The sequence below is a fragment of the Conger conger genome, chromosome 4 (genome assembly GCF_963514075.1).
Source record: "Conger conger chromosome 4, fConCon1.1, whole genome shotgun sequence".
Lineage (NCBI taxonomy): Eukaryota > Metazoa > Chordata > Actinopteri > Anguilliformes > Congridae > Conger > Conger conger.
The window spans coordinates 53,653,218-53,678,325 of record NC_083763.1 but is presented as its reverse complement, the minus strand read 5'-3'; the positions used below and the strand labels follow the sequence as shown (position 1 = coordinate 53,678,325).

The 25,108-nt window shown below is 41.5% G+C and overlaps 2 protein-coding genes across 6 annotated transcripts in view; one reads left to right on the top strand and one right to left on the bottom strand.

Annotated features, from left to right (window-relative positions):
* The window catches only part of gnal (guanine nucleotide binding protein (G protein), alpha activating activity polypeptide, olfactory type), a 45,957-nt gene extending 34,357 nt beyond the window's left edge, over positions 1-11,600 (top strand). For all 4 annotated transcript variants that reach the window (XM_061238861.1, XM_061238860.1, XM_061238862.1 and 1 more), the window contains 7 exons: positions 7,087-7,141; positions 7,373-7,446; positions 7,832-7,890; positions 8,538-8,658; positions 9,054-9,184; positions 9,561-9,628; positions 11,134-11,600. In XM_061238861.1, coding sequence (XP_061094845.1) covers positions 7,087-7,141; positions 7,373-7,446; positions 7,832-7,890; positions 8,538-8,658; positions 9,054-9,184; positions 9,561-9,628; positions 11,134-11,280 — 655 coding nt within the window. In that variant the 3' untranslated portion in view covers positions 11,281-11,600. The remainder of the gene's footprint in view (positions 1-7,086; positions 7,142-7,372; positions 7,447-7,831; positions 7,891-8,537; positions 8,659-9,053; positions 9,185-9,560; positions 9,629-11,133) is intronic.
* A 2,009-nt stretch (positions 11,601-13,609) lies between these two features.
* mppe1 (metallophosphoesterase 1) lies at positions 13,610-24,661 on the bottom strand. Of its 2 annotated transcripts, none has more exons than XM_061239708.1 (9): positions 24,360-24,661; positions 21,587-21,695; positions 20,869-20,975; positions 18,490-18,570; positions 17,672-17,780; positions 16,661-16,729; positions 15,896-16,018; positions 15,134-15,274; positions 13,610-14,760 (listed from the first exon to the last, which is right to left on the bottom strand). In XM_061239708.1, the coding sequence occupies exons 1-9, from the start codon at positions 24,590-24,592 to the stop codon at positions 14,617-14,619; spliced, it is 1,116 nt and encodes a 371-aa protein (XP_061095692.1). In that variant the 5' UTR covers positions 24,593-24,661; the 3' UTR covers positions 13,610-14,616. The 2 variants fall into 2 exon arrangements, with proteins under 2 accessions (XP_061095692.1, XP_061095693.1); XM_061239709.1 differs by having other exon boundaries at positions 20,869-20,972.
* Positions 24,662-25,108: the final 447 nt, after the last annotated feature.

Below are 25,108 nucleotides of genomic sequence, written 5' to 3'. Positions count from 1 at the left end.
AGACGTTGGTACACCAGTTTTACTGGGCGAAGCTGCAATCCTGGCACAGTGTAAAAACTGGTATGTTTCCCAGCTGAAACCATGTGCCAGTCGAAATGTATTTCAGCAAATTAAATGGAAAAGCTGGAATTGACTTTTGTGCAGATAACTTGTTAAGAAAAGAAGCTTGAGGGCACCGGTGGCAAGCGGGTTTTGCAGCGTTTGAACCGTGGGATTGCACTGCCGTCGTCCGTCTCTCTCCCCCCTCTGCGGGGTCCCCCTCCCCCCCCACCCCCCCCCCCAGAGCTTATGTAAACTTGCCGTGGAGCCAGGACGAGCTGTGCTATTTTTAGCAGCAGCTCCGCAGAGCAGAAACTGGCTGAGGATCACATGTGGCCGGGGCTTGAATCAAAGGGAGTATCCCGGCAATGCGTTGTAAACAAAAGGAAGGTCATCGGCAGAAGGCTGGGCCAAAAAAAAAAAAAAAAAGAAACCAAGTTCCTGGCCTGCTCTCTGGGGCTGGTGTGTGCCTACACACAGATACACACACTTTGCACTCCGTTTATTACACACACTCACACACACACACTTGCACACAAAATCTCATATGAGAAAGGCATCATAGATCCAAATTCTCGTGAGATAATAATTCACATCCACAGCTTACAACAAATCAGCCAGTGGTTCTCAAACTCGGTCCTGGTCGACCCCTGTGTCTGCTGGTTTTCATTCCAACCACGGTTGCAATCCCAGGTTTTCTACAAGCTGTTCATTTTTCTTACTTGGATGCTTTTCATTTTTCAAGGGATTACTTACCCTCTTTTGTAAGAAATGGTTACGTTTGCCATGAAGAATAAAAATCATGTTCACATTGTGCATATTGCTCTATTTTGCTCTATATATCAACTGCATAAAAAGAGGTAAATAAAATTACTGATTAAATTAAAGACTGAAGTGAATCAGTTGGCTTCTAACTGTGGACACCTGGTCACTAAAACGAAACCATTTGCCAGATAATGAAGAATTCAAAGACAAAGCAAATGATGATGAGCCAAACCTGCATGCTGTTAATAAGTTTAAAGAAAAATATTATGAAAGAACATAAACACGTTTTCAACAGCCTTAATCTAATAACAGATTGGCTGTAACGGAAGCCAGCATACACATGGATCCCCCAGGACCAAGTTTGCGAACCACTGCCCTAGTACTATTAGCATAAGTAGTGCTTATTTTAGAAGCACTCTCGTGTGTTCCCTCAGGGCATTGAAGGTGTAACTGTGATCAAGCTGTGATCAGGGTGGCAAGCGTGCACAGCAAGTCCCGGAGCCTCAAGTAGCGTAGCGTGCGTTCTGGCTCAAGGAGTTTTGATGGCGGAGGCAGCCTGGGGTTCTAACAGACAGCTTGTCTCCGTCTGCAGCTTCCCTGGATAACACATTCGCTGTCTATCTCCAGACAGGTGAGACTACAGGATGCAAGTGAGCGTCTTTTATGTTCAAGTACTTGTACTCAGGTACTCATAATTATTATCCACAATATCCCTGTATTCGTTCTTGCATTCTGGTAAATGGTAAATGGACTGCATTTCTGTAGCGCTTTTATCCAAAGCGCTTTACAGTTAAGGCCTCTCATTCACCCATTCACACACACACTTGCACAGCAACCAGCAACGGTGATAGGTTGCCATGCAAGGCACTGACCAGCTTGTCGGGAGCAATTGGGGGTTAGGTGTCTTGCTCAGAGGCGCTTCGACACACCCATGGCGGGGGAACAAACCGGCAGCCTTCGACTGCTCATACACCTGAGCTAATGTCACCCCCTATGATATCTGAGATCTCATTTTATGAGATCTCATTGTCTGGTGCCATTTGAGTACATTTTGGATAGCTGTCATTCACCTTGCTGGAACAACTTTCACCGTAATTAGTAGTTTGTACCCTAAACCAATCCTTCAGTCATATGACTCTTGTGCATCTGTTTGTGCAGCATACATTTTTGTGTGATGTGGATGGGTAAACAGGTTGTAGTCTTGATTGACTACAACCTGAGCTGAATGATGTGTTTGGGTGCATGGGTAATCGTTATGACTTTTTTTGTATGGCTACATCCAGTTGTGATGCGTGTTCGTAGACCGATAAGGTGTCTGGACTTGGGCAGACTGTATCTGACCTGATACAGGGCCCAGTTGCGTTTCTGGGAGCACAGTGATGCAAGCGTGGGCAGGCCAAGGAAAAGGAGTGGTATCGACCAACTGTGAAAGTTTCCATAGGAACCTAGCTGTAGCTGAGAAGCAGGCAGGGTCAGCAAAAGAGATCCCAATGCAACAGAGAAGTTGGGTGCCACCTGCTGGCTGCTATAGGAATGACACAGGTCACAAGCAGTTACTATTGTAGACTTCTAATTTTATCCATTATTCCCAGAGGTTTACTTTGATTCTACAGAAAAGCAGTTGTATAGTTTAATAATTTCATCCCAAATAAATCAACCAAAAGTACTCGGTTTTAAGTTGATTGAGATGTGTTTTGTTAATTGAGTGGAACCCTACAGAATCACAGCTGTAAATTGTATTAGAACAATACTGTACAGAAAGGATGACATTAAAATAGTTGCAGAAAGGTTAAAGGCATACTATGCAGAATTTAATTCCAGTGTTCACAATCAAAAATGTCTATACCCCAATTCTCAACCCTGCCTACAACCCTAAGATGACCAAGCCCACCCACCTATAAAACAACTAGATTCTTGCTAGCTGTCAGTAGCTTTGTAACCATATTACACACTACCGCATGATAGCTGTGATGAGCTATGGAATCTGTAAGGCCGACTGACCGTAATACCCTTTAATAATTGCACTATTACACACTGGCAGTGAGCAGGTGAAGTGGCCCTCTTCTGGTGGTGGTGCCATAAAGTTTACAATGTCCCACACCAACACACGTTGCTAATTCCAGTGGGCCACAGTTCCTTCTCTGCACCATTTTAAGGCGCGGGAAGGGTTGACATGGGAAGACATCTGTTCTCTTGACTCCTAGGGCTCAGTCAGTGAAATGCATAAAGCATGGGATGTTTCATGACAAAGCAAGGTCAGGTTTTATTCATGTTTAGTATCTTTTTGCTTGTCTCAGTGCAACTGGTGCCATGGTCTAATTTCCATAGCCATATACCTAGGACTAGGTAAACATCTAGGAACCTTGGGAAAACTGTGTGAAGCCACCTGTCTCTATCCCTTGACCAGCACCCACCACCTGGAGAGCTATGGTTCTAATTCCCCCCAACTCAAGTTATCCAGGCTCACGCATAAGTCTTCTCGATTTAGACATGAGCTCCCTGCCCAGGAGAGGAAATACACCAGCAGAATCTCCCAAAAATAAGCAGTGATACTGCGCAGGGGGACTCAGCTATCATGGCCAGCCAGCTATGGTTAGCCACCAAGGCCAACGCTGTAGTAGCCAATCCATACACGTTTCCTCTTGCTCTCCTTTTCCTTCTTCTATTGGACACATGCCTTTCAGATACACTCCAGAAAGAAAATAGAAATACAGGCAGACAAGCAAGTTAATGGGCAGAAGTAAACAGAGATCCAGGTTGCCAGTGGATCATAGTAATGACTGAACATGTTGCTTTCATAATACTTTCAAGGTGAAAATCCTGCATAGTAAGCCATTAGCTGTATACCCCTGGTAAGCTGTGTAATGGAGATGCATTTGGACTAATGAATTTGCATGAAATTATGCTTTGCTAACAAAGAATACACTCAAAAACCACAATGGGTTGATGGGGTTGTCATTTAAAAAGCAAAATCATTTTGTGTTTTTGTAAATTAAACTCTTGTTAATATTTTTAACTGGTGTAATGTAATGGATGTGTTGTATATATTTAGATGAATTATATTTATCAGTACTCTATGTATGTATAGTTCATGTTTTGGCTGGGAAACTACACAATGTTTTGACTGTTAAATGATACTCTGCGAGATAGCAACAACTTCAGATTTGATTATAAAACTAGTGCTTTTTTTAGAACAATTTTCTAAAGCTTTGTCATGTGTCTTCCCACATTTTGACATATTTATTCAGCAGTTAGGTCTGTTTACATGTTTGTTGTTTGTGTAATCTTCAAGTTTAGAAGAGAAAACTGTTGTATGTAAATACTCCAGGAGACTTCTTATTAAAATCTACTGCCAGAGATAAAAAACATGAGAAATCTTCACATAAACTGTTGTTACAGTGTGCTACAAAATGAATTTATTGGTTTGTTTTGCGGTTTATGATGTAAGTGTGAACCAAAGCAGATGTCATTCATGATGTTTAACTCTGATATTGCTGCTGGTGTGACCTCAAACTACTTGCATGGATGTGGTTGTATTTTTTATAATAATGTAGCAAACACTTAGCATGAATACAAGCTATATCATAGAATTCTCAGAATTCATTGAAAACGAGTCCAGCAGAAGAGGAATTGCAAGCAATCTTAATTTGTTTTTTTCAGCTAATTTTCTATTTCTATATTAAACGCAGAGAATATCTATCAAAGGTTGAGCGACTCAAAACAAATTTTCTTCATAAAACTGCAATACTTCTGACTTAAGAAAGTCAATGAGAGGATAAGAACGCAATACCGCCAACTAGTGGCAGGACCGGGCCCCTACAGTAGAGACACCACTGGCCACAAGTTAGTTTGGACTGCCCAGACACCAGCTTCTGAGTCAGAACTCCAAGAACCCCAAGATCCAATGCTGTTTCTGTGCAATTCCGGAACATGTTCAGGTGCTTTCCGCAAATTGGTAGTTCTGTCCCGATCGCACATACATTTACACAGGGATTTTATGAAAATATAGATAAATGAGGCCCTCTGTCTTTCAGTCCAGAAGTGTGCTACAAATTTAATAACCTTTGACAAGCGTCAATTGTACCTGGAAGATCTGTTCTATTTGGTCTGCAAGCATACAGAGCGCAAGTGTGCATAACTGAACACAGGCCAGGCCTGGGAGTCCGGTAGAGGTGGATAACACGACACCCAGGCCACCGAGTCTTAATGCATAGGGCAAGACCATATTTTACATCACATTGGTGGTTCCCACCTCCCCCCTCCTCCCCGTGGCTGCTTAAAATGCTCACAAATGCAACGCGTTTCACGTTTCTCCAACAGCACTCAACAGCTTGCTCAGAATGCATGTTACATCCCTCTGGCTTATTTATGCTGTGTGGGGGGAGACATGGCGCAGGCTGTAAGAGCAGTTGTCTAGCAGTCGGAGGGTCGCCGGTTCGATTCCCCGCCCGGGCTGTGTCGAAGTGTCCCTGAGCAAGACACCTAGCCCCCAAATGCTCCTGATGAGCTGGTCAGTGCCTTGCATGGCAGCTAATTGCCGTTGGTGTATGAATGGGTGAATGAGAAGCATCAATTTTACAGCGCTTTGGATAAAGGCGCTATATAAATGCCAACCATTTACCATTTATGCTCTCCTAAAATGTTGATGGTGAGGTTCGGTTCCAACGTCTGGCTCGTTTCTATGAATGCGGAAAGGGTCTAAATTTGGAACCCCAGTGCATTGCCAACAGCGCTTCTCTCATAGCGTGCGTGCGGGATAATTATAACCTTGATGTCTGGAGGGGAAACGGACTATATATAAGCCCCATTGTTACGAGTGATGAAGCAGAAATTGGCTTCATGCACAAGGGCTGACTTGATTTACAGTCGCATGGACTTCTCCCTGGCTGCTGTGTTCAGGTGTCTCTCAGTTAGCTTAGAATTGTTACTAGCCGTCGGAAAAGCATGCTGTACTTAAAATCCAGCTGAAATAGAACAGCTCAAGCTAGGTTTTGAAACAGCTGGTGCAATAGCTGGTTGACCAGTTCAGACCAGCTTCCGGCTTGACATGGTTTAACCAGCTCAAGCTATGTTGACCAGCTCATACCCAGCTAGACCAGCTTTATGACCAGCTCATACCCAGCTAGACCAGCTTATGACCAGCTTGATCACCTCACTGTTCAAGCTGGTCAAGCTGTCGATTTTACAGCAGGGAAGACAACTCTAGTCTACCAGCGTGCATTATTTAGACTTTACTTTGGAGGGGCAGAAGCTGGTTTTCCACTAGTTCTTGTGCCTCCCCTGTGGTATTATTCTGTGAAAGATGTAGTGAGAGTCAAGGTGCCAATGCCGCTTAAATGCCAACAGATTAGTGGTCTCTCAAAAGTGACCAGCTGTAACGAATAGCTTTTCCTCATCTCAAGTGCACTGTACACTGTGTCTGGCTTCCCCTGCACTCAAGAATTCTAGCCGTCTCAGTCTTTGTGTTTATACTTCATCATGGGTGTTCTTCATTGGTGGTTTGGCACTTCAGCTCGGTACATATTGTGCTATCGCTTTTCCTCTGTTTTTTTGGAGTGCGAAACTTGGAAAGGTTGCCAGGACGATACTTTCCTTTTTTTTGCAATTCTTTCTGAACCAGAAATAATCCTCATTGCTTTATTTCTAATATGATTTCTTAAACAAAATAATTGAATGGAATATAGTTCTGTATTTCTTACAGTGTATGTACATTTTAAATAATTTTCCAATCAAATTACAGGAAGCGCATTAGCTTGTTACAGTGCATGTATCTCTGTGATTCTGGGACCGGGGGCCACAAACAGAATAAACTGGTTGGCAGCACTTACACTGCATTGCCTAATGCTTACTTTAAATTGTTTAGAGCAAGTCTGAGGACCAGGTGTGCAGGGGTAAACCTCAGTGTTAGTCGGGCCAGAGCAGTCATTATGAGGACAATGACGACTCAGCTAAAATTAGCATGTACCTGTTACCTGCAGTTTAATTAGAGCAGCTAACCTACCGCCAGGCGAGGTGCAAGTGTAGGAATGCGAGTTTTCTGAGCAAATCTTGCTTTTTACGTGGCAGGGAGCGAATGCTGTGTTATGTAACTGCCCACAAAATTAAGTGGGTAGTGGCATTGTCTGGCTTGCCTGCTCTCTGCTGGCAGAATGCTGTACATGCAGCAAGAACTGAAACTCCATTACCATCCACCAGGCATCACTGTTCAAACTGATTAAATTGTGGAACGGACTTAATAATTCTTAATAATTCAAAGCATTTTCCCTCTTTCCCTCCCTTTAGCTTTTTGGACAGAATTGACTCAGTAAGACAAAATGACTACACGCCAACAGACCAGGTAAGGTTGCCATGAATGTGAATCAGTCCTTGGAATATTAACATAATAATATTACCATTCCTTTATTATATTTAACACAGCTTTGGTGTAAAAAATAGCATAGTAAGATACCATTAATTGTAGGCTCATTCTGCAAAAGTTATAGCACCACCTATTTCGGATGTTTTTTTTCTGGAGATTGTTTGGCCATGTTAACAGATTTCTAACTTATTGGTCTTCCCTTTCTTGCAGGACCTGCTTCGGTGCAGAGTGCTGACTTCAGGGATTTTTGAAACTCGTTTTCAAATAGACAAAGTGCATTTTCAGTAAGTGCCTTTGCTGCAATTTTATTAGGTTCATGTAGACATTAAGCCTACTGCTTGTTTTTTTAACCAGGGGATGTAGTGTTGAATAAATTGTATAGTTGCTATTGGAAGTCCTGGAAAGTGGTCCCATCCGCCTGCTGGACAGGGCAGGAGCTCCATTGTTTGTCAAGAGTACATTCCACTCAAATACATTATTTAGGTTTGTAATTTCCCCTAATCGGAATGTCCTTAGACTGACAGAAGCGAAGTGCACACAGAAGTACTGGACTTCTGTTATGTTACTTTTCCCGCTTTTGATAGAAACTCTGAAGCCAGCCTATCAAAATGTCTCTCTCTTTTTCTCACTCTCTAACTCACTCTGTCCTTTTCTCTCCCTCTTTCTCAGCATGTTTGATGTTGGTGGCCAGAGGGATGAGAGGAAAAAGTGGATCCAGTGCTTTAATGGTGAGTTGTGTTTAAGAGACCTGTATGGTTATGTGGTAGCCAAAATTTATACTAAACTTGCAGTACCTTTATACATATAAAACCATCTTTACCTCACTTGTCCGGTCGATCCTTAACCCAGGGCACATATATTTACATACCCTCGCCTCGAATAAAGAGAGCATAAACAACACTGGTAATGTTGTGGTGGTCCTGACCTGTCTTCAGACTAATTGAAACTTGCAGTGCATGTTTGGCAAACAGAACTCGGATCAAACTTTCAAACTAGGCGCTGCAGATCATATGAATCAAGATTCAGAAACTGCATTGTTTATTTTTCACCTCAACTGTTTTCAGAAATGTATTTTAGTCAACAGGGTATCAACAGTCCGCTATATTATAATGTTTTGCCAAAAATGAATAAGCCACAATCTACCCAATCAGGTCCCTTGTTCTTCTTAATCCGACTGGCCGTCTATCTGACGGAATCCACCTATATCGTGTATCATAACAGACATCTTCATTTAGGACAGTCTGAAGTTGGGTGCATTTGTTGAATCTGACATGGCACCCACATATGAGCCCTTCATAACAAAAACATTAAGGGAAATTTGTGATTAGAGTATGAAAATGTTCTTGCATAAGGCCACAATTGTGTCTGTCCCTAGATGTCACCGCTATCATCTTTGTCGTTGCGAGCAGCAGCTACAACATGGTAATAAGGGAGGACAATGACACAAACAGGCTACGGGAAGCACTGGACCTCTTCAACAAAATCTGGAATAACAGGTTACTGTATCCACCTTAGTTCATATTGTCTTCTTGCTGTGAATTTTTACTTTCAAAAAATTGAAAGCATTTTCATTCAAGTCCAGCTGTGCTGAGAACTGACTGAAAGGAATAGTGGCCATACATTTGTGTGTGGAGACACCTGAGACAGAATTGACTACCAGACCAAGAAAGACAGTTCAACCTGGTTAGCATCGCATTTCAAATGCGCCATTGCAGTGTCACTGGCCTACAATACCAGAAACTCACTCAGCGAGAGAACAGAACAACATGCACTGTACACTGTGGTAGATTCATGACCGTTTCCTCCAATGACTGTGGAACTGCTAGCAGTAACAAACGAGACTTTCTGCGATTCTCTCAGACGTTTGACATCGTTCTTGCTGCTTTTACAGGTTTTTACGGACCATTTCAGTCATCCTGTTCTTGAACAAGCAGGACATGCTGGCAGAGAAAGTGTTAGCAGGGAAATCCAAAATTGAAGACTACTTTCCCGACTATGCGCGTTACAGCATACCGAATGAAAGTACGTATTAAGTTAACCTTGAGAGCTTTGAACCATTGAAAAAGTTTTAACAAAAAAAGTTATAAAGTGTCATTCCAGTGCTGTTTTGTGGAGAAATGGATTCCTGGAAACAGGAATACAATATCCAAATATATAGACAAATACTAAGTTGCTGTTATTACGGAATTCTTCCATCTGCTGTTGTTTACAAGTTAACTACATGCTTCCAACTGATTTTTAGCTTCTCTGCAGATGATCACCACTAATTTATGTGTGATGCATACCATCTTCCAGTGACACCAAAGAGACATGTATGCCCTAAATAAGTTCATTGTACATCTGTCTTCTGGTGTGATTTAAATCAGTTTTCTAAGCATTTTTCCCCTGGTTTGAATAGCAACTCCTGAGCCTGGAGAAGACCCAAGAGTGACAAGGGCAAAGTTTTTCATCAGAGATGAATTCCTTGTGAGTACTGCAGTGTACTTAACAAGTTACTTATAATCTGGGCTGAGTTACAATGTAAGCATGCCCAACTGTCAAAACAAGCACCTGCTTTTTCTAATTGTACTGAATGCAGGGCCTATAATTGTCATAAAGGAGCAACGCAACCAACACTGATTTTAGGAACCCATAGTTGGTTCATTAGACTTTATTAGACTAGGTTAGTTAGTTATTCATTATACTTTATGACAAAGTATAATTTAATTTAGCATTGAGAAACAAGGAATATATGAACATAAAGTTGTTTTAAAAGTCTTGCCTTCAGGTTCTCTCATGAACAGATATAATTGCATGGTGGAAGTCTTGTGTTAGAAATTACATTGTCCCATTAAAAAAAATAATCCTCCCATTCTTGCATACTGATCATGGTCATTGAGCAATGTGCTACCTTATATAGAAACCAGGCATACAATATTGTACAGTATGTCCAAAGGATTGTATGTCCTTCAAATGATAGTGGCCAGTGTTATGACCATCTGTTTTCCTATCTCTCTGTGTGTATGCTTGTGTGTGTGTGTTCTACTGTAATATTTTCATGTTTTGAGTTATATCACTATATACAGTGCAGCTTATGTATTAATGTACAGGACTATATATGGAACGACTTATGTATTAACTTATTGTTCTGTCCATGGAACGCATCACGTATTAACTTCAGTGCACTCCAATTTTAAGGCTAAACGATATTTAAGACTTTAAGATACTTAAGGTTAAAAGTGCCTGTAAAAATAGCCTCAATCGAATCGTTTTTGAAACTTCAAGTGCATAAAGGACATGGTGTCAGTCCTCTAGCTGCCTTGTGTATAAATGGCATGCGTTACATGAAAGGGAAAAAACTACTTGCTTAACAAACACAAAAAAACTGGTTGCATATGGTCTTTAAACATTTTAGGAAAATGTAAAAGTTCAATCCAATTTACATTTTCAACTTTTGACATCCACAATATGGTGTTCTGTGTGTGAGATGCATTTGATATTGTTTGTATTTGTGTGCTGCATGGTCCATGTTTTTTTGTGTACTGTACATCTTGTTGTGTGTGTTTGCGTGTGTGTCTGTGTCTATGTGTGTGTCCATTATTTTGTGTTGTGTTTTTGAGTAGTTCCCTGATGTCACACAAGACACAACACGCAATAACAGGCACACACATACATGGCGCAGTTGTGTTTAGTGTCTATATCAGAGGTGTCAAACTCCAGTCCTGGAGGGCTGCAGTGTTTGCTGGTATTTGTGGTTTCCTTCCAATCAGCAGCCAATTAAGGCCTTCAGAACAAGATGTGAGGACTCTTTAGCCAATGAAAGACTTTGAAATGTATCTCTCGTGCTGAAAAACACCAAAAAACCAGCAGACACTGCGGCCCTCCAGGACTGGAGTTTGACACCCCTGGTCTATATTGTGTCTGTGTGCCCGTTATTGGGTGTTGTATTTCTCCGCAGTTCCCTGATCTCTCTCTCTCTTCCTGCACTACAGAGGATCTGCACAGCCAGCGGAGACAGAAGCCGCTACTGCTACCCCCACTTCACCTGCGCCGTGGACACGGAGAACATCCGCCGCGTCTTCAAGGACTGCCGCGACATCATCCAGAGGATGCACCTGCACATCTACGAGCTCTTGTGACGAGCGGCCAATCAGGCCTCCCCCTGGGAAACGGGTCGCCAGCGCAGAGACGGATTCCCCGTTCCGCCGTGTCTTTTTCATTTAAAGCCATTCTCCACTCCATTTAATCTTTATCGCAGGGAGTGAACGGGAGCAAGGCCATCCTTTGCTATTCCTTTACCATGCCTTTTTGCGTCATTCCATTAATGCCTACGGCTACCTGTTTTTGTAACGTTTTTATTTCTTTTTCGCGCTATGGTTATCGGACCTCGCCGGTGACCGGACGCCCTGGAGTTGGGTCTGTCTGGCGGGCAGCGCTTGTATAGGGGCCCGACCCTGGGGTCGGCGGCGGGCAGCGCTTGTATAGGGGCCCGACCCTGGGGTCGGCCCCAATCTGGCAACCTGCCTTTGCAAAGGGCCTCGGATTTTTATTATTTTCAACACTGAAGAGTACTTGATCGGGGGGTTGGGAAGACAAAAAAAAGATGAAATGCACTTTTGGCATCAGGTTTCTTAAAACCGTTGAGGAAGTGTACACACGATGTAGCACCACTGTATTTATTAACGTCACGGTTTTTTAGCGCTCCGAGTTGCAGGTCGACCGAGAAGATCCCGACTTCCTCTACAGGGTGCAAATGTAGAGGGGGGTGGAGGGGATTTGGGGCTGGGGTTTGGGAGGGGAACCAGGTGGTTTTCTGAATCTCTTAGAACCTCAGGCTGTAGAGCAGTCACTGTTTAATTCCTGTGTGTCTAGGAAGAAAACCTACCACGCTCATTTTGACTTGTCCACAGGTGATCTCTTTTCTTTTGATCTTCTTGGACAATAGTCCCATGTAAAAAAATACATAAATATATATTTTTTGGTTTTATCTTGTACGGGCTGTACTGTATGAGATTGATCATCTTGTATGGACCTTAAAATGTAATATCGTTTTGTATAACTTTATTGGAAAAACTACTTGTAGAAGATCTGTGCCTTGATTATGGCTGTATCTGTCCGATGAGCTCAGATGTAAGTATGTTTTTGACTGCGCTGTACAGTTTGATGTCAAACTCTATCAGCAGAAGACTGCAGGTAGGGGCATTCTCTGTAGACCTTGGTTTTTTCGGGTTTATAAAATATGAATTGCTCTTTAGTAAAAAAAAAAAAGGGCAAAAAATAGGAAAAAAAATCCTGTACACATTATGCAAAATGTAACCACTTACCTACAGAGATGGCCAGATTTGGCAGTCACATGCCTTCATTTTCTTGTTATTTCAGTTTTTTTGTTTTTGTTTACAATTTTCAGCTTTAAAACATTGGAAACTCATCAAAGTCCAAATCGCAACCTGGTGTTGTTTTAACAGGATATGTTCATCTGAGAAGTATAAGTGAGTGTGTGTGTGTGTGTGTGTGTGTGTGTGTGTGTGCGCACGCATGCATGTGTACATAATATAAACATTGTTATGCTCAGAGATGCATTATGTACGTGCAGGAAAGTACATATGTGCATATCTATATAAATATATGTACCTGTAAATTTATCTATATAAATATACACTCAGTGAGCATTTTATTAGGTATTTATTAGACTTATTAAGTTGCTGCTGTAGCCTATCCGCTTAGAGGTTTGATGCATTGTGTGTTCAGAGATGCTCTTCTGCATACCACTGTTGTGATGTGTGGTTATTTGCGTTACTGTCACCTTCCTGTCAGCTTCAACCAGTCTGGCCCTTCTCCTCTGATCTCTCTCATTAACAACACGTTTCTGCCCGCACAACTTCTGCTCACTGGATGTTTATTGTTTTTCGCACCATTCTCTGCAAACTCTAGATACTGTTGCGCGAAAATCCCAGGAGATCCGCAGTTTCTGAGATACTCAAACCACCCTGTCTGGCACCAACAATCATTCCACAGTCAAAGTCACTTAGATCACATTTCTTCCCCATTCTGACATTTGGTCTGAAAAACAGCTAAACCTCTTGACCACGACTGCATGCTTTTATTAATTTAGTTACACATGATTGGCTGATTAAATATTTGCTTTAACAAACTGGCGAACAGGTCTACCCAATAACGTGATCATTGAGTGTGTATGTACAATTATACATAGTTATATGTGTGTGCCTCCATGTATGCATATCTATGAAAAGTGATTATGTATACAAACACACACTAACATAACTATGTGTAGAATGATGCAAATAAATGAGATTTATACTTATCTTGGTTGCTTAGAAGCCACAGTTGCACAGGCAGAAATATATAAGATTGTCTCAGTATCAGCTAGATTCTGCAGAAGTACAAAAAAATATGGTATTGTGGGCATTTGAGAATAGCAAGAAAAACCTGTAGAAACAAGAGAATCAATAAGCATTTTGTTCTCCATTGCTTTAATCGTTAACATTATAGCCCACAGTTCTGCTGTGCTAGCTTTACATTAATTTTGGACTGTAATAACAGAAACAAATGTGTATTGCTTCAAGTTTACTTCATTGCCTTGATTTTCTTCATGAATTTATTTCATTATACAATGGCTGTAGTGAGCGTCTGGTGCCTTCATCAGCTGCACAACAAAGTTTATTTTACAGCTCCATTAGCAGCACAGGGAGAAAAACATATTACATGTAAAAGGCGAAATGCTGGTTATGTATATTAATGAAGCCCATATCTGATGAGTCATAATGCTACATGAGACATAATTGCCCCATGGCTCCTCATGCCCTGCTATTGGTGAGATTTTCCTTTGCCCACCTGCAAGGAGTACTGCACGTATGTATGGCTATAATGTATGTTATGCTAAGCATTTTGATGTATAAAAAGGGCTGTGAATCCTACACAGATCACCCAATATGGATGTGTATACCCTCAAATTGAAGCTGACAGTACACTTTAACCTCATATTAATTATTTTCAAATCCGATGTGGTGGAGTACAAAGCCCAGATAACAGAAATTGTATCACTGTCCAAGTTCGTACAGATTGCACTGCTTGCATGTTACGGGCGACACAGTGGCTAGCCAGGTTCTGGGTTCTCCTCTGGTTTCTTCCCTTAGCCAAAACATCATAGGCCAGGGACTACAGATGACAAATTTCTGTAAATGAACCGGTTAAGCCTGATTTATACTTCTGCGTCGAATCTACGCAGAGGCTACGGCCTACCCTACGCGTAGCCGCATTCCCTACGTCGTAGCCTGACGTGCACCTCCCCAGAAATGTAACTATGTGTAGTAGACTCTGCATAGCCTACGGTGTACGGGAACGCGGTTACATCATAACCTCCGCGTAGATTCGACGCAGAAGTATAATAGAGTGGTAATAGAGTGGTAATAGAGTACATGTATGGGCGTGGGAGGTCAGACCAGTGCGCTGGTGAACTACAGTGAACCCTTGAACAGGTAGAAGTGAAGCAGGACCAGAAGTGGCACGGCCATGCCAGAGGCACAATAGATGGCTATGACACTGCTCTCTTCTGGGAGGAAGCACTTGGACAGGAGGAAGTTGGCCGAGGAGAATGTACCCTGGGGCAGGAGAAATGAAAGGAAGAACCGGTTCGTTCACTCCACTGCTCCTCAGCGCTCCATGATATTACAGCAGGTGTTCGAGATTTAATTTATTTATTCACCTAAAAGACTTGATTTAATGGTTGTGATATCATGTGTATTACTGACAATGACACTTTTATCAGGATAGACTTATAGCCAGATACACAGAGCTGATTAGAATTTGCCTCAAAAGGCCAACTTGTATCATTAGCAACCATCAGGACTGTGAAAAATTCCTGAAGCTAAATTTCAGAAAAGCATTTCAGCTTTACACTCATATGGTAAACTACAAATTAATACATTTAACCATATTCTGCTGACCCTATTTATAACAGTGGCCTGACTTTACCAGAATGAAACTGGGGTCATTTCTGTTTCGCCAGCTGAAAGAGGGGACGCTGATTTCCAGGTACTTGTCCCAATGGATGACTTCACATCCACTGTGGGTGTGGCCACTTAGGATAAGCCAGGGCTGGAACCACCACAGTAACTGGAAAAGGGGTATAAAACACACCTCAAACTAATTTATTACACATTTATGTCATTGTAATTCTTGAAAATTTTTCACGTAAGAACAACTTCAGACCTAGCGTTTTCTTTATAATGTTTCATTTTACTTATAGTTATTACGTATTACGTACAACCAACATCAGGCGTCAAGTAGGCTAACTGGGACCACATGCTTACTATTTCCTTGTTTTTCATTGCTATATTAACCCTATATCGTTTATTAAGCCTCCAAGGTTAAGATTATTGTCAACTCCAGTAAACTTTATTTTAATATTCACATTGCTTTGCATTTCCTTTGTAAGTATAGAGGTTGGAGGTGAGTACTAGTGTGTGTGCAAGCACGTGCATGTCAGTGTGTAGCGCACCACCGCCAGCAGCCACTGTCTAAAGATTTGTCTGTTGAAAGCAGAGCATCCCACTCCTGTTCCTGGAGATCTACTGTCCGGTAGGGCCGCAGTGTCTGCAGCCAATGAGAAACTTCATTCACTTGTGCAGAAACACCAAAGAAATTAAAGGCCCTCCAGGACTGGAGTTTGACACCCCTGATTTAAAGCATTTGCACAGTGAAGTAATCAACTGGGCATCTCTTCTGGCCACCCACCTTGTGAGAGGCCGCCTGAGACAGCACGTCATACTGCTCGGTGAACTGTAGATGACGCTTTTCTGGAGGAGCCGCGTCATGCCCTGTGCAGTTCACATCACTGGTGCGGTAGAGAGGGTAATGCTGCCAGGAGGAAGGTCACACTTGTCCATTTCAAAGGGCAAGAGAGTGTGTTGCATCAAAGCACTAACAGCGAACTCATTGAAATGCCAAGAATAGACATTCACTTACTCCACCTACTCTCATAATGTGTCTGAAAATAATGAGTTTCCTGGAGTTCTTAGCTAAATGTCTATTTCAATATTCACTGAAATTATGCCAAATCTTTTTACTTTTACATTTTTCATTCACACATGCGCACAGACTGCAGTCCATAAGTATTTGGACAGCGACACCAATTATTTCTCAGCCTCAAAATGGCTACCTTGACTTTCATTGGGACAACTCTGGTCCTAGATACTGAAAACTTTCTCATACCTGCACCAAGGAAGCGACTGAATATACCTAACATTACATTACATTATTGGCATTTGGCAGACGCTCTTATCCAGAGCGACGTACAGTTGATTAGACTAAGCAGGAGACAATCCTCCCCTGGAGCAATGCAGGGTTAAGGGCCTCGCTCAAGGGCCCAACAGTGACAGTCGGCACTGTTAACCTAACATGTATTGTTTCATTTCCAATCCAATGTGCTGGAGTACAGAGCCAAAGCAACAAAAAGAATGTGTCATTCTCCAAATATTGCACTGCCAGCTGTTCTCATACCTGCAGGATAATGGGTGGTGTGGAGGAAAATGGTGGCGTGTCACTACAGTGCTTCTTCCTTGGTTTTGACTGCAAGTCAAATTCACAAGTCTCATTTACACTTTTATATTTCAAGTTGAGGATACGCAATACAATGAGAAAGAACTACAAAAACTCATTTTAAAGAAAAATACACACACAGCTGTGTGCAGTAGTACTGTTATGTCTACTTGTACTGTGCTGTACAGTGGACAGATACATGAATCAGGAAACATAAAGTTGTTAATGATGTCATTGTATACATAATTCAACCGCACTTAGGATAACTGTTGATGGTCATTGTGGAATTAAATTTTGTTCAGGGACAGCTTAATTTGTAAATATTGGTCATAAGTAGGTATTATCAGAAGGACATTTCAACACTAATTCATAGCTCAGCTTGACATTTTTTACAGGGGAGACAAAGAAGGACACTAACAGCCATTGTAATAAAGAACAAAACATTCTGAACAAAACCCCAAGCAGTCATTATCCTATGCTTGATATGAGATCTATCTACTGTAAGCACTTATTGTTTGGAGAGCAATTATGATATACGACAAAACAAAACATGTCTATGAGCTGCAAATATCATATCAGCAAAAACTAAAGGAAACATTCTGCTCCCAATACTAAAACTATTGAATCAGGAAAAGGTCCAGTGTCTACCTCCTTACTTTTGGTGTTTTTAAGAGGGTAAAATACACTGAGAAACATTCAACTGTAATACCCAGATTATTAAAATCTGGATTAAATTAAAGCACAGTTTGTAAATGCATTTCCTTGTTACATATTATACTAGAGGACAGATGGTGGATTTCTGACTCATAAGAAGGTATTTAATTCCAACCAGAGAGAAATCCACTGACCTCAGAATAGGTAAAAAAAAATTCAAAACCACAGCACCCTGGTTATTGTGGGCCGTATGCTTTTGTGTATGGATGTGTGTTCATGTGTGGGTACGGCAAGCGAGAGAAGGAGAGAGAAGGCTACCCGCTTCGAGCAGTTGAGTGCTTCAGACAGCCGGAAGAGCTCGTTCTCAACAGCATCGCAGATTGGGCAACCGTCCCCATCCATCGCCACGCTGTTCACCAGCAGAAAGCTGAGCGAAGTGACAACAGAAACCACACCACAGCAGTTATTCCTTGATATCACAAGGACTACGTAGCTGGATTTTCTTTAAATTTTTTGACATTAGCCTCTCTAATCCCACTCAAATTTGGAATGGGCAGCTGGGCAGCTCATAATTATTCACCAAAACAAGCGGTGCCAACCAGCATTTCACACTGTGCCCACAAATCACACACGTGCAGAGTGGGTGCGAAGGAGACCCAATCATACGCTTGAGCAGAGAGCATGCCATGGGGGCTGAGACGGCTAACTGGACTCGCTTGAGCAATGAACACTGCCACCGCCGCCTACTGAATCCCTCCCATACCGTATACTTGGGTGGCCTGTAGTGTAGTGGTTAAGGTAAATGACAGGGACCCGCAAGGTCGCCGGTTCAATCCCCAGTGTAGCCACAATAAGATCCGCACAGCCGTTGGGCCCTTGAGCAAGGTCCTTAACCCTGCATTGCTCCAGGGGAGGATTGTCTCTGGCTTAGTCTAATCAACTGTACGTCGCTCTGGATAAGCGCATCTGCCAAATGCCATTAATGTAACATAATGTAATGTAATATACTGTATAGAGTCTGTTTCTCCTTTCAAAAACCCACTTTTCAACTCCCATTTCTTTAAGCCCAAACAGGTCTTTTGGGGCCAAAACTCAAAGGCAAAAGGGTATTCTATTTGGGAGTTAAATCCCCTCACTTAACGCGTTTCCTTGTGATGATTCTGGCAGAGTTGGCATTGAAGACCTTCTCAAACCGCTGTAGCTTTTCCCAATTCATCCTGCCAAAGAAGAGAGGGACAGCTGTAAGTATAACAGGTATAGGGCGGCCTGTAGTGTAGTGGTTAAGGTAAAGGACTGGGACACGCAAGGTCGGTGGTTCGAATCCCAGTGTAGCCACAATAAGATCCCCACAGCCGTTGGGCCCTTGAGCAAGGCAGGCCCTTAACCCTGAATTGATCCAGGGGAGGATTGTCTCCTGCTTAGTCTAATCAACTGTACGTCCCTCTGGATAAGAGCGTCTGCCAAATGCCAATAATGTAATGTAATGTATAATAAGTGTCTACCATCACCCTCACTGAGGCCTGAGGAACAATACGCCTCCTCAAAACACCAAAAAAAAGGTTTTCCAGTCCTGCTTTCATTCATTAAGGTTACAAATGCCCCATAATGCACTGATGTATCTCTGTATATTTTGGAAATAGTTGGTGGATCAACTTTGACCTGCACATGGACCTTTATACTCGAGTCATTGCAGTGGGAATGTGCTTGGCCCTCTCTTCATCCAACCCCATACATGTACAAGACCCGGAAGCAAAGTTACAGTTAGGTCCGGAAATATTTGGACAGTGACACAAATTTCATAATTTTGGCCCTGTACGCTACCACAATGGATTTGAAATTAAATAATCGAGATGCAATTGAAGTGCAGACTTTCAGCTTTAATTTGAGGGTATTTACATCAAAATTGAAGGAAGGGTTTAGGAATTGCAACAATTTTCATACATAGTCCCCTCATTTCAAGGGACCTAAAGTAATTGGACAAATGAATATAATCATAAATAAAATGTTCATTCTTAATACTTTGTTGAGAATCCTTTGCAGGCGATGACTGCCTGAAGTCTGGAACCCATGGACATGACCAAACGTTGGGTTTCCTCCTTTGTGATGCTTTGCCAGGCCTTGACTGCAGCTGTCTTCAGTTGTTGTTTGTTTGCAGGTCTTTCTGCCTTAAGTTTTGTCTTAAGCAAGTGGAATGCATGCTCAATCGGATTGAGATCAGGTGATTGACTCGGCCATTGTAGAATATTCCACTTCTTTACCTTGAAAAACTCCTGGGTTGCTTTCGCAGTATGTTTTGGGTCATTGTCCATCTGTACTGTGAAGCGCCGTCCAATCAACTTTGCTGAATTTGGCTGAATGTGAGCAGACAGAATGTTCCTATAGACTTCAGAATTCATGCGGCTGCTTCCGTCTTCTGTCATATCATCAATAAACACTAGTGACCCAGTGCCATTGGAAGCCATGCATGCCCATGCCATCACACTGCCTCCACCATGTTTTACAGATGATGTGGTGTGCTTCGGATCATGAGCCGTTCCAAGCCTTCTCCATACTTTTCTCTTCCCATCATTCTGGTACAGGTTGATCTTAGTTTCATCTGTCCAAAGAATGCTGTTCCAGAACTGGGCTGGCTTTTTTAGATGTGTTCTGGCAAATGAATGGTTTGCACCTTGTGGTGAACCCTCTGTATTTGCTCTCGTGAAGTCTTCTCCTTATGGTAGACTTGGATAATGATACGCCTACTTCCTGGAGAGTCTTCTTCACTTCACTAGATGTTGTGAAAGGGTTCTTCTTTACCATGGAAAGGATCCTGCGATCATCAACCGCTGTTGTCTTCCGTGGACGTCCGGGCCTTTTTGTGTTGCCGAGTTCACCAGTGCGTTCCTTTTTTCTCAGAATGTACCAAACTGTTGATTTGGCCACTCCTGATGTTTCTGCTATCTCTCTGATGGATTTTTTCTTTTTTCGCAGCCTAAGGATGGCCTGTTTCACTTGCACTGCTCCTTGCTCCTTTGACCGCATGTTGTGGATTCACAGCAACAGCTTCCAAATGAAAATGCCACACCTGAAATCAACTCCAGACCTTTTACCTGCTTAATTAACAAATAATAACAAGGGAATAGCCCACACCTGCTCATGAAACAGCTTTTGAGTCAATTGTCCAATTACTTTAGGTCCCTTGAAATGAGGGGACTATGTATGAAAATTGCTGCAATTCCTAAACCCTTCCTCCAATTTTGATGTAAATACCCTCAAATTAAAGCTGAAAGTCGGCACTTCAATTGCATCTCGATTATTTAATTTCAAATCCATTGTGGTAGCGTACAGGGCCAAAATTATGAAAATTGTGTCACTGTCCAAATATTTCCGGACCTAACTGTATATTCATCCAGAAGTGATTTTCAGCTATGCTAGGAAAAGGACAGGGAGCTGATGTGGGCCAAATGGTCTAGGAAATCTAGTTACAATTAATTGAATTTCCTGCAATTATCTCCTTCTACGGCCTTTGAACTTACTCAAAATGGAAGCCAACGTCATGGTTTCCAATGAGGACGATCAACTCTGTGTCGTTAGGGTGACGGAAAATCCACTGAAAGCGCCGGACATCATCCTCCCAGTCCTGCTGAGGGGGCAGTTCTGGTGTCCTCATCCAGGGGGCACCAGAGAGCACAGGTCATCACAAACTCTATCGACACCCCTGTTCAGTCGTACTCTCAAGTAAAAAGCATCAATGATTCACATTCTAAAACATTAAAGGTAAAGGTAAATTAGGCTTGACTAATCTTCTGATTCACTTTTTAAATGATATACAAATAATAAAAAAAGCTTCAACTTGATTGCCATTTCATGCAAAAAAAACTATAATGCCACATACAGTAGCATTACATACTGGGCTGGACTTTGCAGGTCTTGGTGGCACATTCAATATTTTGTCCTAGGGAAGACAGCTTATGAGTTGTAACTTTCCTCTCCTAATGGATTTTAACCCTTGTGTAGTCTTAACATGCTGTATACTCCCCTTGTCCAAAGGGTAAAAAATGACCCGCCTTCACTAAACCCCTAAAATAAAGCAGCTTCATTTAATTTTAAACCCAAAATCTATTTTGCATGAAGAAACAATTTCAAGTTGAAAAAATATAATTTAGGGGGTTTCCTCTGCTATTTTTTTCATTGTATCTCAAATATGCTTTACAGTATAATCTGTGTGCTATAGAGCATGACCACAAACTGTACCTTGGCAGAGCTGCACTTGCCCTCATCGAAGACGTCCCCTAAAATGAAAACCACTTCTGGTTGCAGCAGCGACAGTGCTGTCTGAAAGGCCCTTTCCATCTGCCATTCCCTGTGGAACAACACAGAGCTATCCGTCATCTTTACAATGATTCACTTAGCTGTGCTTATCCAGAGGAACTTAAAATATAAGATAACAAAGTTATCCACCTGAATTATGTGAGCAACAGTGACAGGCTGACAGCATTCCCAGACTAGCAAGTTTCTGTGCAACATGCAGTGCAGTCCCTAAACATTTGGACAGTTCTACAATTTCTGTTCTTTTGGTTGTGTAATCCAGCACATTGGATTTGAAATTAAATAATGAATAATTATTATTATTATGCGGTTAAAGTGCAGACTGTCACCTTTATGTTAAGGGTACTTACATTCATATTGGGTGATCCGTGTAGGTATTACATCCCTTTTTATACATAGTCCCCCCCATTTTAGGGGTAATTGGACAGTTGGCTTCTCAGCTGTTTCTGATTTGTCAGGTGTACTCAATCACTTCCTTAGTGCAGGGAAAAAGTATAAAACAGTATGCAAAATAATAGCGTAAAAGAGCAATGCAAAATAATGGGTTAAACAGTTAATACAGTGGTGTGCAAAGACTTGGGCACCCCTGGTTTAAATGTGTGTTACAATAAATCTGTACGAGATACAACACAAAACTGAACTCTAAATGGTAGAGTTAAACACGACACCTTTCTGCAAATTTTAAGATTTTTTTATTTTTTATGGTTTATGAATTATTAAAAAAAAAGAAAGGGGCCCTGTTCAAACATTTTGGGAACCCTTTTGGATTATTGTTTGTTTGGTTTTTTTTTTAAATAGCCCAGACCCAGGTGATGTACTTGATAGGGCTTCACTGAGTCAGGTGAGTATAATTACAGGGCTGAACTCTGTATTCTTAAGTATGCATTCCTTCCACTGTTCTTTCTGCTGTTAACAACAATGGGTTCCTATAAACAGTGGTCCAAGTATTTCAGAATGAAGATGGTTCATTTCCACTAAGAAGGAGAAGACTACAAAAATCTCTCAATGTTTCAGACTACCTATACCTATACATAGAAAATAGAATATTAATGGAACCGTTGAAATCAAGATAAGGTCTGGAAGACCAAGAATGATATCACATAGAATGGCCTGAGACATGGTGAGAAATGCTCAGAAGAACCCACACATCACTGCAAAACAGCTGCAAAAAAGAGCAGAAAACACAAATTCTGCTGCCCGACTGATGTGGGAAGTTCAGTCCACTGCTGTGGGCATACCACCACACAGCGAAGGGAGAGCCAGATGTCTCAAGGTTGCGAAAGGGAGAGTAGATGTAGTCCTTCTGTAAGGTTTGCAGATCAACCAGAGGTATTATGGAGCTATTCCATTCACTATTCCAACAAATTAACTGAGCATGTGACTAAGGCTGCATGTTTGAATTCCAGGTGGCTGCGAATGTGCTCTTGAGAAAGGCATTTAACCTGAATGGCTTCAGTAAATATTCACTGCATATCCAAAGGTATAAATTGACTATACGCAGAAAGAACATAAGCTACATGTGTTGCTTCTCTTAAATGCCCAAAATATAAACAACATAACCTGGGTCATCTTACACATACCCTGATTGTCTACTGACATTAATACATAGCCAGTCACTTCTCATCAGTCCACCATTTCCGACTGCATCCAGACTGCATTTTAATTCTGGATTTCTTGATTTGGTTTAGACTCTGCCTATTTGTAGCCGCCACCAAAACATTTGTTCAATCCATGCTAAATGTGTTGTACTTTGGGCAGGGCGGACAGGAATATTGACACAGTTTGGGTTTTTCGTTTTATGTGCCTATACTTTGAGTTGATTATCAAACATGGTAGTAAAGCTAATAAGTGATGAATCAATGAGATTAAAACAGACAACAGTGCAAAGACGGAACAAGAGGAGAGGCAATAACGATGCCTTAACTGATGCTTTAACTTGTGGAAGAACCTATGCACTTTGCAGTCGCTTTGGATTAAAAGCGTCTGCCAAATGACTAAAATGTAATAACAGACATGGGCACCACCGCTAGCACATCACGTTTACTGCTGATTCCTTCATCAAAATTCCTGCCCATAACTTACACACATATCCTCACCCACAAATACCAACCACGGGCTGACAAGAAATGGTTATGCTCACTTATCAATATCATATAATATTATATATAATCATAATATCAAATATTGGCAAGGTATTAGCAAAGCTTCACTGGTGTTACTGTACACTGAAGAGAGGATAAAACAATCAACCAAAGATAAATATTGAAATATAGAGATGATGGATGCATTGTAAATCCCTAGCAGTAACAGCATTGCTTCATCCTGACACCCATTTATTGGGACAGAGGGCTACAAAATAACTAATTCATGCACTAGCAGTGTTTATTCTATAATGATATTCTCTGCATTTAACCTGTATTGATTGAACAATCTAAGGAGATTAGTCTTAATTCTTCAGGCAAACATATTCCAAGTACAACTATGAATATCAATAATAGCCTACAAGAAGGGCACCAGGGCTTATTCTCTGGGAAAACACAAACCCAAGGAAATAATGTGGCACAACAAATTAGACCCTAAACTATTTACAAATCACTGGTCTGGGTGTGACGAGCCTCATTCTCCCCAAAGACTTACAAGCTAAGTCTGGTTCACATATAATAGGAGTTAACACCTGTTTTCATTCCAAACAACCTACCTTCTGAGTTTATCGAACCAGTGTCCGCTGATTGCTCCAAGGAGGTGCGTATCCGACAGGAACAACGCGTTAAGAGTCGGGACACCCTCCCCGCGTTCCACATGTTTTGTCTCTGGCCAAGAGCACTGAAGAATTACGATAAAATATATCAAATACTCACAAAAGATGAAAACGCAGCTGACTGATAAAACGAGCAAAATTGCAAAGGCCCTTCTGCCATTCAAAACTGTCATGACCGCAAAATAACATGTATCCTGTCTCCTTTGTACAATAGGTTTTTGGCATGCATGAATTCTCTGTGAATCTCCCTGGATGGATGGATAAATAAATAAATAAATAAATAAATAAATAAATAAATAAATAAATAATAAAAAAGAACTGCTAAATTCGGGTTGTTCAAAGAGATGTGCCTTTGTCTGTGGCTCTATAAGCAGGTCTTATGAATGGTCACATTATCAAACGGCTCTCCCAGTTTAAATATTCAAATGGTACATTTAGCAAGCTTGAAAGTGATGCTCAAAAAACCCTTTGTCTCGTCTATAGTGGCTATCACAATTGAAGCCTCGAACTGCATTATCGGAATTAGTATTTGGATGATAGAAAACCGGATTATAAAGACATCCAAATGATTAAAGCGTATTTATATCTCGGATAATAACCCAGAATTCAGGTCATCCTAAATCATGGAAAAGTTGAAGAAACATGGCTACCTTTGAAATACGGTTGGCTTCTAAAAAAAATATGTGTGG

Bases quoted from the DNA above. Each gene is read 5' to 3' on its own strand.
- mppe1 (XM_061239708.1), bottom strand. From the start codon at position 24,592: ATGACAGTTTTGAATGGCAGAAGGGCCTTTGCAATTTTGCTCGTTTTA. The intron at 17,781-18,489 runs GTGAGGGGATTT...CACTTCGCTCAG, and splicing joins ATCACAAGGAAACGCGTTAA to CTTTCTGCTGGTGAACAGCG. The intron at 15,275-15,895 runs GTGGGTGGCCAG...CCCCTTTTCCAG, and splicing joins CTCAGGCGGCCTCTCACAAG to TTACTGTGGTGGTTCCAGCC.